At 38.2% G+C, this 15,914-nt stretch overlaps 1 protein-coding gene and 1 long non-coding RNA gene across 6 annotated transcripts in view; one reads left to right on the top strand and one right to left on the bottom strand.

The window, feature by feature from the left end:
• The window catches only part of CCDC83 (coiled-coil domain containing 83), a 48,582-nt gene extending 33,091 nt beyond the window's left edge, over window positions 1-15,491 (top strand). For 4 of the 5 annotated variants that reach the window (XM_025419432.3, XM_025419429.3, XM_049099115.1 and 1 more), the window contains 6 exons: window positions 637-728; window positions 3,034-3,102; window positions 8,016-8,137; window positions 11,649-11,722; window positions 12,202-12,404; window positions 15,184-15,491. In XM_025419432.3, coding sequence (XP_025275217.3) covers window positions 637-728; window positions 3,034-3,102; window positions 8,016-8,137; window positions 11,649-11,722; window positions 12,202-12,404; window positions 15,184-15,345 — 722 coding nt within the window. In that variant the 3' untranslated portion in view covers window positions 15,346-15,491. The remainder of the gene's footprint in view (window positions 1-636; window positions 729-3,033; window positions 3,103-8,015; window positions 8,138-11,648; window positions 11,723-12,201; window positions 12,405-15,183) is intronic. The other variant, XM_025419430.3, reaches the window with a different exon arrangement.
• The window catches only part of LOC112642073 (uncharacterized), a 91,918-nt gene that overhangs the window by 62,959 nt on the left and 13,045 nt on the right, over window positions 1-15,914 (bottom strand). The gene's annotated exons all lie outside the window — the stretch shown is intronic.

The following is a 15,914-nucleotide window of genomic DNA, read 5'->3' as shown; positions in this document are numbered from 1 at the left end:
TTTCAAGGCCTAAAATTTTCTGATCCTTTTCTTTCTGTTCTGACATAAGAAAATTGGGAGATAATAAATAATTCTGCACTTCATATCAGCCCTCCTTTCTTGCTCTGAGCCCAACTCAAGACCAGGGGCTGACCTTCACAGCCCCTCACTCTGCCTTTCCTGCCCAAGGAAATGCATGCCAGGAGTACTGGAAATTTAGTTAGATTGAGTCAGAGGTACAGGATGCTTCTCATGCAGACAATCAAATCTTTTTTTTTTCCCACCCTCCCAGATAATCATATCTTCTTTATATTTCCTTTGTGGAATCAGAAGTGTGTGGTATGCAAAGTAGTATTAAAGTATTGCACAAGTATTAAACTGTTGGAAACTCTCCCTTTGGAGAGACAATCCTTTGAAAACGCAAGTATTCTTGGGAGAGGTACCATTTTAAGCTAATTCACATTAGGGTGTTAGTAAATTATTGGAGCATTTCTTTTCATTGGAGGTACTAAATGCTTCAATAAGAATGCACCCTGAAAATTCGGGGGGAAAATGTTTGTAGAAAGGAGAAGGGAGGATCATGGAAGATGAAATTTACTAGCAGCATAGTTTTACCTAGGATTTGCCTTGTTAAGGCTTCTAATTTTTTTTTTAAAGAACACTATAAAGTCACTCTGGAAGATGCTAGAAAGAGAATAACCAGAAAAACTTTGTTGCAACTGGATCAAAAGAAGGAATGGGCCACACAGGTATATTTCAATTTTCTTAAAAACAAAACAAAAATTGTTCCCCTATTTTTTCCTGTGGTATAATGATTAAGAAGATTGAGTTTTGAAATTTGGCAATTTAGTTTAAATCACAGTTCTACCACTTACTGGGAATATAAACTAAATTTCCTACCTGATTTTTCTGGGCTTGAGTTTCCTAATTTATATAAAAGGAGCAATAATGATATTTACCTTTAAAAATAGTATGGAGGTTAAATGAGATGATTTAAGTAGCATAGTGCCTCATAAGGAACAAGAGCTCAGTAACTTCTTATTGAGTTATTTTTAAGTAATAATAATGGCTACAACAAATTATTAAATAAAAGTTTGGACACATAGAATGAAATAGGACTTGTCTAAAAAGTACTTTCATATATATCCAAATCTAAGAGAGTATACTTTACATTGTCAGAGTTTTAAAAATTTGGGATATTAAAAAATGTTTGAGATATAATTTCCAACATTATATGTTTTCTAACCCCTTTGTTTTCACTGTCCTTCCCCTGCCCCCAGACTACCTCGTTAGTCTGTCTCTTCATCTAGAATAGCTCTTATGCAGAATTGTAAACACCTGGGGTTCTCTACAGTTCCTCACTGAATTTCAGTTGCTCTTCTTTGTTGCTTAACTGTTAGTTCAGTTGTTTTTTTCCATTACTATCCTACTGCATGATTTTACTGATGTATACAAAGATAGAGGATTATGGAAAACCAACCAATAGTTTATCTGCCCATAAAATTCAGCCTCTTTGTGACTGAGTATGACTAAATGGTGAAGTCAACAATAAAATGATCTGAACATAGTTAAGATGATTCAAAATGCATCTATAGATCAAATATATTTCAAACATACATATTCAACATATAATGAGGACTGGTCCAGATACTGTTCTGAGCATTTTACATTTATGTCTCTCAACAATCCTGTAAGGCAGGGACTTGTTAATGAGAAGAATGAGGCACAGAGAAATTTTTGTGACTTTCCCAGAGCAAGTGATAGAGTGGAGATTCAATTCAAGATGTCTCTTCAGATCACTGCTTTTAATCACTACATTGTACATTTTCTTTTATCTACATAATGCCTAACACATGTGAATGAATTTTCCCCATTTTATCTGGCTCTTGTAGCATATATTTAACATCTGATAATCCACTGTTGTACAATCTTGGCTGCATATTGGAGTCACCTGAGAAATTTGGTTGACTCATTTGGTGCCTCAGAAATGCTCATGTAAATGGCCTATGATGTTGCCTTGGTTTCTGGACTTTTCAAAGTGTTCAGGAGATTCTAATGTGCAGCCAAAGTTGAAAACCTCTGTTCCATTGTTACTGAATTAAGCCATTAGTCAACTAACTTCAGTTATGAGCTATGTCTTGCTCCTGTTCAACTGAAATTCTGTGTGCCAGGGCACTTCAGAGTTATCAGCTGCAGTTAGAGTATAAAAGTTCCTGATTCCTAGGCAGTGTAGGTGCACCCTTAGTTTAATTAGCATGATTTAAAGAAAAAGAATTATTGCAAATCTTCCAACTCTAAAGACTTAGATAAATTTATTCTTAACATATTTTTTAATTATTTTGTCTGTATTTATTACTTTTAAAATTTTTCCTAATTTCCCTTCCTTAGATAATACCCTTTAGTTACTGAATGTAGAACTTGTAACATGGTAGCCATAAAAAAGTGCCTCACTGATAAATATGATCTTTCATCTATTATAAAGTTCCTTTGGGGAAAACTATAATAAGAATTGAAAATGAATTTACATTTTATGAACTTACTGACAAAGTAATGCTTTTCCTATTTTCTTCATCTAAAATGCCTTTCTCCAGGAGACTGTCTAGCTACTCTGAAACTATTTGCTATTAAGTTTGTAAATATGTATGTTGTTATTACTGACATGCATAAATATTTCAAATTAAAAAGTCAGTAATAGGATCTATTCATGTTTTTGTTCTATGTTGGAGTATGTCTGTGACCATAAACTTGAAGAATATTTGATCATTACAGTTCAGCCACTTTAATCATGGAGCAGACAACTTAATGATTGATTTCACCATGGCAATCAGATTCAGTCACAATAGAAGCCAAATTGAACGGATGACTATTGTCCAGTTCTCTAACTGTATTAGGCAGTGTAAGTCACCAAAATAATATGAGAGTAAAGAACAACTGCAGCAAAAGTTCTTAGATATGCTTCCAAAGTGATCACAAAACATACTATAAAATGATCAGATAAGTTGATTGTGAATCTCCATGTTGTGAGTCTTCTTTAATGCAGAAACTTTCTTTTAGAATGCCATACAGTTCATTGACAAGGGCAGCTACCGAGAGATCTGGGAGAATGACTGGCTGAAAAGAGAGGTAGGTCAAATTTTAAAAAACAACTCCTTCCTTCTTGTTTTTTTGAACTGGAAATGACTTTTATTTTGTGAGCTGAAGGCATGGAAAAAGCATAGAATTGTGACTAGCTGACGTCAAATAAAATTCAAGTGGAATCCTAATCTTATTACAAACTGTTGCTCAATGACCACCACCAATAATTTCAATAACAACCAGAAATCACTTTTGGCATCATAATTCATGCTGTAAACTCAAATGTATGAAGCTTCTTTATGCCCTAAAATTGATCTGGCCTTCTTCAAGACCCTACTTCCTTCTTGGGTGGTGGGAGTAAGGCTAAAGGATCATTCTAACCTCAATCTCTGCTGTTTTTAAATTGCCTCTTTGGGATGGCAGAGAGTGTCCTTTGCATAAATGTTCAGTTGTTTAAATTTCCTTTCTTTCCTCTGTTCTTCTCCAAGATGGACCCTGTTATATAAGGAAGGGAAGTTTATATCCCTCTTTGGGGCATGTTACTAAAGCGGGCTCAGATCTATGGGCTTTGCCTTGGACCTTTGCTCCCTCTGCCTTTCATCTGTACAGGATATGCTTTCATCTGCTCCCTGCACTGGTGACTGCTAAATGGATTGCTCTGGTCTTTTGGACATTGTGTTGCAGCCAACACCAAACCCACAGTGACAGCTATTTGCCCACGGTCAAGATGTCCCTGCCCACTGCAGTCTCTACATCCTATCCTAGCTTGGTCATCAGGCTCTCTTCACATCTCCTTCTGGAGAACATGCAGGAACTAGGGGCCCGGTGTGCTGCCTTAGACTCTGCTCCACCTGTCTCTCTATACCGATGCTACAATCCCACTCTTGCTAAATGTGGTCTTGTGAGGACTTCCAGACCTTCTTTGTTATGAGGCACTGTCCTGTTTGCCTTACATTGCACAGACTAGTCTTTCTGTCTTACCTTCTTAGTCTCATCTACATGGAAAACTCCACCTCTCTTGTTTCATAACTCTTGCTAATATATATTGAAATTGTCTGTTTATCCATCTGTCTCTTCACTGCACAGAGCAAGCTGTGCCTTTTCAACTATATGTCCATGAAAACTAATAATCTATGTTCACTAAATAGTTATTGAATGAAAGGATATCCATGAGTATAGAGATAGTCATTGGGGAGATGAATCAAGTACATGGCTTAGATCTTGGGTGAAGATGTGAGAGCATGTTATTGGATAAAACAAGTAGATAATCCTCAGACTAGTTGTCACAAGGGTGCTACAGAAGATGTGCAAACTCATTGCTTTGAAATTCGCTTTATATTACAGAGAAACAGTCACCTGACCTGTGCTCAGATACCATCTATGAAAGAAAACTTACCATCTTTTGAAAAAATTCACTTCAATCATACACAGCTCTTATTAACAAGTTTTATATATATATATAAGGCTGATATTTGAAGGGTTATGGGATCATGACCCCAGCCGAAGGCAGACACTAAATCAACTGAGCCACCAGGCACACCTCAAATCTTAAATCTTATAAGATGTCATAGTTATTAGGCTCAGAGAAAATGACTGCAAAAATTTGTATTTGACTGATAAGGGTTTTTTTGTGTGTGTGTCTTGATCCCTCCTACTAAAGGCACAAATTACATTTTGTTTCATTTTACTTTTTAGGTCTCATAATTCAGTAGAAATAAAAGACAGGGAAAAATGTCAAGTTTAATTAAATCATGAGCAAAAGAGGTTAGTAATAAAGGACAAATCATTTTAAGGAAATTTAATAGATTTAATTTCTCCTTATTTCAATAAATATTTATTTTAGCATTATTAAATTTACTCACAAATTAATTAAAACCATCTCTGGTTATAAGTATTATCACAAGAATTGAAAATTGCCTAGAAATGGAATGATATATGACAATTAGTTTCTTTAAGGAAGGTTTAGAATGAGTAGCAAGGGATATTTAATAATGGAACTCCTGGGGATCCCTGGGTGGCGCAGCGGTTTAGCGCCTGCCTTTGGCCCAGGGCACGATCCTGGAGACCCGGGATCGAGTCCCACGTCGGGCTCCCGGTGCATGGGGCCTGCTTCTCCCTCTGCCTGTGTCTCTGCCTCTCTCTTTCTCTCTCTCTCTCTCTCTCTCTCTGTGACTATCATAAATAAATAAAAATTAAAAAAAAATAATGGAACTCCTGAAAATATTTCTCCATTTAACTATCTTTCAACAATAACCAAAAACTTAGATCTGAGGGAAGGATATGAATGTCCTATGCATGACTTCCATTATCTGGTTTTATTTAGCATGCTTATTAAGGAAATGAAGAAACCTGAAATTTCCAAATGACTTAGACTAACTCAACAAATAGAAAGCCCATAAAACTAGACAAAGGGATTCAAAGAGTTAGAAATCAGAGTTTCAAGTGAGAGGACGCATAAAGCTAACTTGGATCTCACAGGATAAAATTGCAAGAGCATGCATTTAATTCAGGATCCTAGGGGTCTGACTTATAATAGTTCTAACTAAATTATCTTTCTCAATTCCCTAAGTCCATTTCTTGGGTATCTGGGGAGAAGCAGGATAGGGAGGGAAAAGCAGTCTTGATCTTCCTTTTCACTTTCTTACCCTGGAAATTTAAAGGTGTTTATATGGTTATAACAAGGAACTAGTTTTCATTTCCCTAATATTTTGATAGGCTGGAAAGGAGACAGTAAATGCTAAGAACCTTAGTAGTCCAAATGGCCAAGTGATACCACAAGATATCCTTAGCTCCAAAGATCAGACTTAACTCCCTGAATGGGTCCTCTTCATTCCCAGCTTTGGAAGGAGACCAAGAACTGTGTGTGCTGCCTCCCAAGCATGCCAAGCCCTTGGGTCAAACATATCCAAATGTTCTATCAATTCCTTCTGTTTACATCCTCTAAATATAATTTCTTTCTCATCCTTTGACATTTGAAAAGTATTAACTTTTCCTTAAGGCGTTCCAGCCTATAATCAGGCTGATTAACTCCCAACACATGGGATGCTGAAACAACCCCTTGCTTTCTAATTTAGCATAATGGACTTAATGGTTTGCTAAATAGTTTAAGGCAGGTAAATAATATATGCTTTTCTCTCGAACTCCAAGCCACTAGCAATATTTGAGCCTTTTCTATGGCACTAGTATTGTTTTATGTTATAATTATTTGTGTATTTGTTCATTGAATCCAATAAACCTCTTTGGAGGAAATTCTTTCCATGCCTTATTCACTTTTGTATCTTTCTGTGCCTTGCACAGAGCCTTGCCCATAATAGAAATTCAAACATTTAATCATGACTTATGTGATAGAGATATGCATATAGTAATATACAGAATGTTTCCAGACTCCAAAATCCAATAAATAAATTTCAAGCACAAATTCAAAATGTCTAAGTTATCTAAGTACTCATCTCAGCTACACTCTCTTGGCAATGCCTAACAAGAGATACTGCATCTAAACTAACCCCTGAACCTTTTTTGTTTCATCATAGTCCCTTGAGATACTTTTCCCAGTTTATCTCTATTATTCTCATCGTCCTATTACTTTCTCTTTTATACTCTTTTTTAAACAATATTTATTTATTGGGACACCTGGGTGGCTCAGCAGTTAAGCGTCTGGCTTCGGCCCAGGGTGTGATCCGAGAGTCTCAGGATCAAGTCCCATATCGGGCTCCCCACATGGAGCCTGCTTCTCCCTGTGTCTCTGCCCCTGTGTCTCTGCCCCTCTCTGTATGTCTCTCATGAATAAATAAATAAAATCTTTAAAAACATATTTATTCATTCATTCATTCATTCATTTATTTATTTATTTATTTATTTATTTATTTATTTATTTATTTGAGAGAGAGAGAGCACGAGCAGCGGGAGGGGCAGAGGGAGAGGGAGAATCTCAAGCAGACTCCCCCCTGAGACCAGAGCAGACACGGGGCTCCATCTCATGACCCCGAGATCATGACCTAGGCGAAATCAAGAGTGAGCCACCCAGGAACCCCTTTTTATACTCTTGCTTCTAATTCTATTGTCCTGACCTCTCTCCATGAATTCTCGATGCAGCATCTGTATGGTTCATGCCATATGAGGCGGGCAAGGAGGGAAGCCGGGAGCTCTATCTAGTCACGTTCTATACATTTTTCCCACTATCCTAGCCTTCTTTAGACAGAGGTTTTCAAAATACACTTCTTAAAGACTAATGGGAATTCCATCAATAGAAACAGCAAATTTTGTTTATGTTTAATGAAGTTAGCCATATTTCCTTAGTAAACATCAAATCTACTATGTCTATCAATGACCTTCTATCACCTGCAAAATTAAAATCCAGACCCTTTGCCATTATTTCCCTAATTGTCCAGTTTCTCTCCTACTTCTCCCTACGTCCTCTTTCTATCTACACCAAAATAATGTGCGTAACATGTGGTTCCTTCTGCCTACAGTGTACCCTCTTTGGTCTTCAAAATCCAGATTAGATGTCATCTCCTCTATTAAAACTCCCTTCCCCCCTACACCAGACATACGATGAATCCCCCATAGTACCTGACAGCTTCTGTTATGGTTTGATCATACCACTTTTGGTTTTATCACCATCTTCCCCCATTTAACCACATTGATAATTTAATTCTTATTTTCATGTTTATCTCTAACTCCAGCTCACAAATAAATCTGGTGATGTTTTTGAAAGGGTAAGAAAGGACAACTCCTGCCATTCGTTGTCTAACCATGCAAACAAGTTCGGCAAACAGTCTAGAAAAAAGACCCACCCATTCCTTCTTAGAGAGTAAGGACAAAGAAACCGAGTAACAAATAGTACAGGATAGATCTTTCCCTCAGGCAAATGAACTTTTTTAGAAGTGAATTTCTTACAGAAGACTAGATAGAACTAAGTTAACAAGTACCAACATCCATCCATTGTCTTCTTCTGAGAACAGATTGCAAATCACAGAAAGGAAGTTGAAGAACTGGAAAGTACTATTCATGAATTGGAAGAAGAAAATTTGGTGCTTATTGATCAACTATTCAACTGTAGACTTGTGGATCTCAAAATACCCAGGTGAAAGTCATTAACATATCTAGAAAGTAGTCTGTAAACATTTGTATTGTAAAAGTTATTTTTAAAAGATGATTTAATTTCTTAGTGCTCCATCTGGATGGCAATAGTTGAAAAGAAAGGAACTCACCAAATGGCTGTGGTGAAGGTATAAGAGTATTACAATTGCTCATTGGTACAGTGCAAACTTCGGCTTACTTTTTCTAGCAGTGCACTAGTCTTAATAACAAACACTTAACATGAACATTACAAGTGCAGACCTTCAAAAGCCTCCAAGTCAGCAGGGAAAGTAGGCATAAAAATGAAAGCATACCAGTGCAACATGCATGAGGTGTGGAGTCAGCACAAAGGAGGAAGTGATTAACTTTGTGGTAGCTTCCCGGAAGTCTTCTCAGCTTCTGGTTACCTTGTGGACTGTAAAATTGTTTCCTTTGATAGTTAGCGGAAGAGTCAAACTACCTTCTAGACAGAGAAGGTAGCCTGGTATTCCAAGTCACATTTATTCTGCACAAGAAAAACCAACGGTGTATTTTAGGTCATTTCTTTTTCTTACCTGACAGAAGAATTCTCAATACACAAGTCTTAAGGAAAATTAGGGCCTTGGAATATGAAATTAAAATTCAAAGTGGTGATTATAAGTTGGGCAAGTAGTCAGAAACAAGAACTAATATGAATAGTAGCATGTTTAGGAAAAGAGGAGAAATGACTCACACAAATGTAGATTGTACATGTGGAAGATGGGAGACAAATGTCTAGGTCTAGGAATTAAAGCAGAGAAATTCAACATGGTGAAAGGGCCATGAAAAAATTTCTACCAGAGTAGCTCCTGTTGCTGGTGTGGCTTGGAAAAATACTGTTTATGACATAATAAGGCATTTTTTGTTTACAAACTTCCCGATGTGTTCCAAGAAGGGTGGATACAGGTAAGTTGTGGGGTTTTTGTTTGCTGGGCTAAGAGATGGGCAGCAGGATACAAAACTGGAGAATCTGGGAAATAATGCAGTTGCATTACAGGCTGAAAGCTTGACGAGACTGGACAGAGAAGGGGGTCACCTGCTCCCTTCCACAGTGTAGACGTACTGCTCTGGAGAGGCAGATGTGCAGATGTGGTAGGCAGTCAGGCTGAATGAATTGGCTGTTCACTGGACTCCTGAATTCCCAATCTCTTGACCTGATGCCCTCAAGGTGTCCTAGGGGGTGGGGGCCTCACCGTTCCTCCAGTAGGTGACACGCTCTTGCCAGGCCCCTCCTCTCCTATCAGGTCTCCAGCTCCATGCTCCTGTCCCACCACTGCCTGCTGCTGCTGCCACCTTCTTAGCAGCAGGTCTAATCTCTACACGTGGCTTACACGCTTACGCTTACAGCTCCACCTGCCTCCTCTGTCATCTTTCCTCTTCTGAATGGGCCCAACCTTGGGAAGGAGCTACCCTCCGAAGTGCCAACTCCACTTGCTGCTTTGGTCAGCTCAGCCTGCCTGTGTCTGATTGGTGCTGCCGTGGATGTGAATCGCTAGTCATACGAAGGGGAATTTTTTCACTGGCCAGGGAGAACTTGGCTGTCAGCTTAAGTAAGCTGTTTGCTGTGTCATGTACAATTTAACCCTATCCAATTTTATCCTTAACCCCACAAAAATTCAGTAAAACAATGTTCATCAGTGCCTTGTGGATTGGTTTTCTTTAGTGAGAGACCTGAGTGTTTAGTCTTGCTTCAGAGTCGGGACAGAGGAGTTCAAAATCTGGCCAACCAAAAAGAAAGCGACATTTATGAGAACCAGGCGAGGAGCCCTGGTATATGCTTCCATGGTACCCTAATCTTTTCATTCATGGCCAGCATTTATCACACCCATGATTACTTATTTAATGTCTGCTTCCTTGCTAGATTGTAAATTCCTCGAGGCAAGTCTTTAGGAAATTTTAGAAAAATCTGTGTAAAGGAACAGAAATGTGTAAACCCTCCGTTGTCTGTTAGACTACTTTTCTAGAAGGGGAACTTTGACCATATTCAGGAGCTTTTACTATAAACCATTTTCAAGTCAAAGAAATATAATACATTTTGCATATCTTATGGCAACTTCCCTTTTCACCTGTTGAGAACTCAGGTCTTGTAAGATACTAGAAGGTAGTGAGAAGTAGACATAAACTGTGCCCCAAGGACATACAAAAAAGTTGTTTTCCTATTTGGCTGAAGAATGGGGTATTTTAGCTAATAGAGTTACTACCTTTCCCATCCAATGCTCCTCAGACTTTTTCTCTTTACAACTCATATGAGATGAGGCCAATGTCCACCAAAGGTGACTACCCAGGGACTCCCATGTCACAGAACTGAGGCTAAGTGGACCAATACCTACAAATCTAACACTCACAAATCTAATAATAACATTCTTTAAGTATTTTCTAGATCATCGAGTATTGTCACCCTGTAGTGGTACAAAAATGACAATAAATTAATGGTTAAGAGAGAATCTAGATTTATAATATTTATAACATTTAGTAAGATCATAATGATTCAAAATGGAAAAACCAGGGGAAAAGGGAATTCTAAAACCCCAGACATATCCACCTGTAGACCAGAGCTACATGTGAAAGTGACCTATACAGAGTTGAACCTTCAGAAACTTTTACAAACATAAATATTATATGTAGTTACATTATTGCTGGAGACTTAAGCATTTTGAATAACATTTTACTCATGTTCTTTAAATAACTGACAACCTGTAATCCAGGGGCTTCACTCTGATTGCTGAGCTGCTAAGCAGGAGTGGTGGTTTGAATATCTGCATGAGTCTGATTCATGCTCTCTTCAGGCAAACTTCAAGGACAAGCTACATGGAGCTTTCAAGACATTATATGTTCTGGTTGAAATTCAGTGGGTGCTGAAAAGCAGAGCACAGGCTTGCCTACATGCATAGAGAGCTGCGGTAGCAGACGTACAAGTCACCAGGCATGTGACTGGAACATGCGACTCAGCAATGGCCAGAATCTCAACGTCACCCGTGACCCCTCCTGCTCACTGTCTTTCTCTTTTTCTCTTCATTTTAAGACCATCCATTCAGGCCACAGTTGTTCCTCACCTGGATTACTACAACAGCACTCTAACTGGTATCCTGCTTCCTTTCATTTCCAGGACATAAGTGTGTTATTTCCTTATCATGCAATACCCTTCCTCACCCAAGCCCTTCCCTGGCAAACAGCCTCTGGTTCTTCAAGACTCAGCTCAGGTACCATCTCCTCCTGGAAACCTTCCTTTACCTCCTAAAGGTCAATCAGGTGCTTCTTCTCTCTGCCCCACAGTATTTCTCACACTTCACCAACCACCCATCAGGGTTACAGACCATCGTCCTAAAACACTGTGAGCCTGTCTGTCACCCCACTGGGCCTTATGCTCCAAAGGGTAGAAACTATGTCTCATTGTTCATCACTGTGTCTCTAACACCTACCAGAGAAACAGACACCAGTGAGCAGATGGTATAAAATTTGTTGACTGACAGACTTCTTTTCTCATTTGTTCTTCTTAGGCAACTCTATCTTACTCAAGCTGCTGGACTGGAAGCACATAAAGTGCCTCTGGAGTTGCCAGAAATACATGAAGGTATTATTTTATTGTAATGGTGATAGCATCTCAAAAATTTAACAAATACTTATTGAGCATCTATTATAGACAGGTACCTCATATCCAAGAGCTATTCAGGGAATAGATACATGACAGCTTCTCCACAGTTTTCTTCTCCTTGTAGCTTTCTCTAGTCCTGTTTTTGAATTAAAGTCTCCATGTTTCACAGTGAATTACATAAGTAATGGGAGGGATGGGATGCTGTCTACACTGGTGCATTTTGGTTCCAATTTAGTCAATGAACCAAAACACCAACATGCACCTCAGTTACCAAAACCTATTAGCTAACAGAAGGCAAAACAACTTAGTGATTCTAAAAATGGGACTCACTCTCGCCTCAATACATAGATTCTAATTTCTAAAAGCCTTTTCAAACTAAAAGTGTGACAAAGTGTGTATTGATTGTATTTTCATTTTTATCCATCCCAAAATAACCAGTTTCTTTGTATTCATCCCAGAAGAGTCAAAATTACAACCCGTAGAAGTTAAAAGTACAGACATCATGAGCTCATCATCTGAGAGCAGTGCTTTATATCTCTGTCATGAGGATAGTATCAGATATGTCAAGCACCTGAAGATAGATGAAGAAGACAACTCATGTATGGAATTTGGGGCCTCTGATATGAAATACTTACTATATGAGGATGAACAGGATTTCAAGGTAGGATTCATGAAAAAAATTTTGAGTATTAAGAGAATGCCGTTATATTAATGGAAAAAATTAACCTGAAATATGGATATTGAAAAATTGTTTGCAATTTTTAGTAAAATTTGCCCACCATTCACATTTCTCATTAGATATAACTTTTACTCCTACCCTTGTGCAATTTGCTACATATATTCATTAGCAAGGTCCCATTCCTAGCATACCATGTAAGTTATCTAATGCTATATAACAAATTACCTCCAAACTTAGTGGCTTATAACAATTGTCATTTATTTTCTTTTGTGGCTTCTGTTGGTTAGGAATTTGGAAAGGGCTCCAATGAACATTTTTCACATGGGCCGTCAGGCAGTTGCAGTCATATGTCAGCTAGGGCAACGGTCCTCTGAAGGCTTGTTTAGAGCAAGGATCCATTTCCAGGGTAGCTCACTCATATGGATGGCAAATTAATGCTGGCTAAGCTGGGAGCCCCGGTTCTTCACATGAGCTTCTCCTTGGGGTGCCTTTATTGTTTCTGTTATGGTGTCTGGCTTCTCCCAGAACAAGCAATGCCAGAGACCAAGGTGAATGCTGTAATATTTTGTATGACTTAGATTTGGAAATCATACATCATCACTTCCATCATATTCTATTGGTTGATGTAGTTACAAAGTTCCACCCAAGGGGAGGGAATGTAGTTCCAGCATCTGGAGAGAGGAAGGAGCATCACATTGTAAGAAAGCACATGGGGGAGCAGCCTGGGTGGCTCAGCTGTTTAGTGCTGCCTTCGGCCCAGGGCCTGATCCTGGAGACCTGGGATCGAGTCCCACATCGGGCTCCCTGCATGGAGCCTGCTTCTCCCTCTGCCTGTGTCTCTGCTTCTCTTTCTTTCTGTCTCTCTTTATTTATTCATGAAATGTCTTTCATGAATAAATAAATAAAATCTAACAACAACAAAAAAGAAAAGCACATGGGACAGGATATCTATTAGTGCGGCCATCTTTGGAAAGTACAAACTGCTGTATATACCACATTAGGTGAAAACTGCAATATCAAAGCTTTTTAATTTTAAAACCTTTTTGGTACATTCCAGTTACTCCCACAGCCATCCCTTGCTATTTTCCTTCTTAATACTACTGATAACTTTTAAAATTCTCCTAGAACTTAAAATCTGGTAGGAGAAAGAGTGGTATATGAAAGCAGAAAAAACAGAAAAGATCAACAAAAATCATTATTAGCTAACTACAGCTCAGTCCTGCTAACATCAAGTGACAACTTAAAGACTAAAGTTCTCTCTAAGGCATTCAAACACCCCCATGGGAGTCTTGAAATCCTGACACCTGCTATGTTATCATGACCTCAGGCTAGTAGACAATTGTCCACAAAATTCCAAAGTCACATGCCATTTGGTTGATGAAAGACATTCTTACTTTCCATGGAGGTTTTTTGATGGTGGAAATGGCACTGTATATACTATGGACTGAATTGTATCCCCACCTCCACTCTTACCCCACCAAATTCATATGTTGAAGCCCTAACACCCAATCTGGAGATAGGGTCTTTAGAAGGTAACTAAGGTTAAATGAGGTTAAAAAAGATGGAGCCCCAATCTGATAGGACTATGGCTTATAACAAGAGTCTCTGCCTTACATGTAAGGACACAGGAAGAAAGTAGCCATTTATAAACCAAAAAGAGAACTCTTACCAGAACTCAACCATGCTGGCACTCAGATCTTGAATTTCTGAGTCTCCAGACTATACAAACTAAATGCCTGTTGTGTAAGCTGGTCAGTCTATGATATTTTGTCATGACAGCTTAAGGAGACCCTGAAATATGTGGTAGACATCCATCAGTTTGTTTTTTTCCTATCTTACATTTATTATAGCCCTATAATTATATATTTTTAAAACACAATAAATACAATTAATTAGATGCCTATATGATAGACCCTACCCTCAAATTGTTTACATGCTAGAAGACAGATAGAAAGTCACTATTACTGTACAAGAGAAATGTACCGCCTGTGTCTTTCTCACTGACCAGTCAGTCTGTGACCTTATCATTGCACCCCAGCACTTGGTACAGGGCCTGGCACAAAATGGGCACTCAGGAAAGGTTTGCTGAAATGTTGAAGGAATTCCAAAGAGAGTTATGGCTTGAGAAGGCACACTAGGTAGGGACTGAGTGAGCTGTTTCAACTCAGTATTAGGTTGGCTGTGGGATTTCATGTAAATTAGATTTTTAATTCCATTTGTTGATATCTTAAACTATAGTTTAAGGCAGAAAATGGTAAGTTTTACCTTTCCAGTAGTCAGCGGTTCTGTGAAAAGTGAGAAAAATTCATGGAGAATTTGCTCAATATTAGAATATTTATAGTCAAAGTGACGTTTACAAATCCTTCCCATTCTTGAATAATACAGAAAACTCTGCCATGGTTATATCCTGGCCAGCATAGGGCTACATATGTACAGCCAACACTTTCTTTTACCAATTAAAGACTTTGAGAGAATATATCTCCCCACTCTAACTGGTGCCCCTCACCCAACTCCCAGAAAGACAAGCCTGTCAGCCTTGCGGTGTGCTCATTTGGAGATCTTGCCTATCACGCCTCACTGGGCATATATATTTATTGACTGGTTTTCTGTCTACAGTGGCTCTCATATTTCATATGTTATTTAGGCAATTAAGAAGGCAGTGAAATCTGTCAGATAAAGGCGAATTATAATAAGGGAAACCTAACTATTGAGACTGGTAACTTGTTAAATAACCTCTCCTATTCTCTTCTGTTCACCACAGGATTATGTAAACCTGGGTCCCCTGCAAGTGAAGCTCATGAGTGTGGCGAGCAAGAAAATGCCAATTCATTTTCAAGAAAAAGAAATTCCAGTCAAATGCTATGAAGATACCAGGAGCCCAGAAAGCCGCATCACATACAAAATGATGAAGTCTTTTCTCTAAGACCAAAAGCTGCAAAGTAAAAATAACTTTTCCTTATAAATTTTCATTGGGAACTGAAGTGTATTACTTGCCCATTTTACCTACACTTTGGTCCATTTTTAAACCAGTTGTTATTTCTAAAGGTCATAATGACATTTAAAATCAAAGTTCCAAGTATTCTGCTGTTCATTTATCTGCATGACAAAAAAAAGAGTACACTTTGTATTTCCATATCCAAGTATTCAGAAACATAATAATGGGCATGAGATGGTTTCTCAGTTTCCTTACCACTTAAAAACCTTTTGTTTAATCTATCATTCCAATATGAAATAATTCAATTAGAAATTTTCTAAGACAAATTCAGAGATTTGCACAGCACTGACTACACAGCTTTGCCTCTGAAGGTTTTGAATGATAGCCAGTCCACAATTCAGGTCTATTCTTCTTTAACTTAACACTATTTATAATAAAGATAAAATACTTTAGAAACACATAAATCTGAGGGTGGTAATTTATTATATAAAAATAATCTACCAAGAGTGAGATCTCTCTCCTCTCAGCTCTATGAAGTCTAAGCTGCCAGGGGTGCC

This window comes from Canis lupus, chromosome 21, assembly GCF_003254725.2.
Source record: "Canis lupus dingo isolate Sandy chromosome 21, ASM325472v2, whole genome shotgun sequence".
NCBI classification, from domain to species: domain Eukaryota; kingdom Metazoa; phylum Chordata; class Mammalia; order Carnivora; family Canidae; genus Canis; species Canis lupus.
The sequence above is the reverse complement of the archived record's forward strand: the minus strand, read 5'-3'. Positions and strand labels throughout refer to the sequence as shown.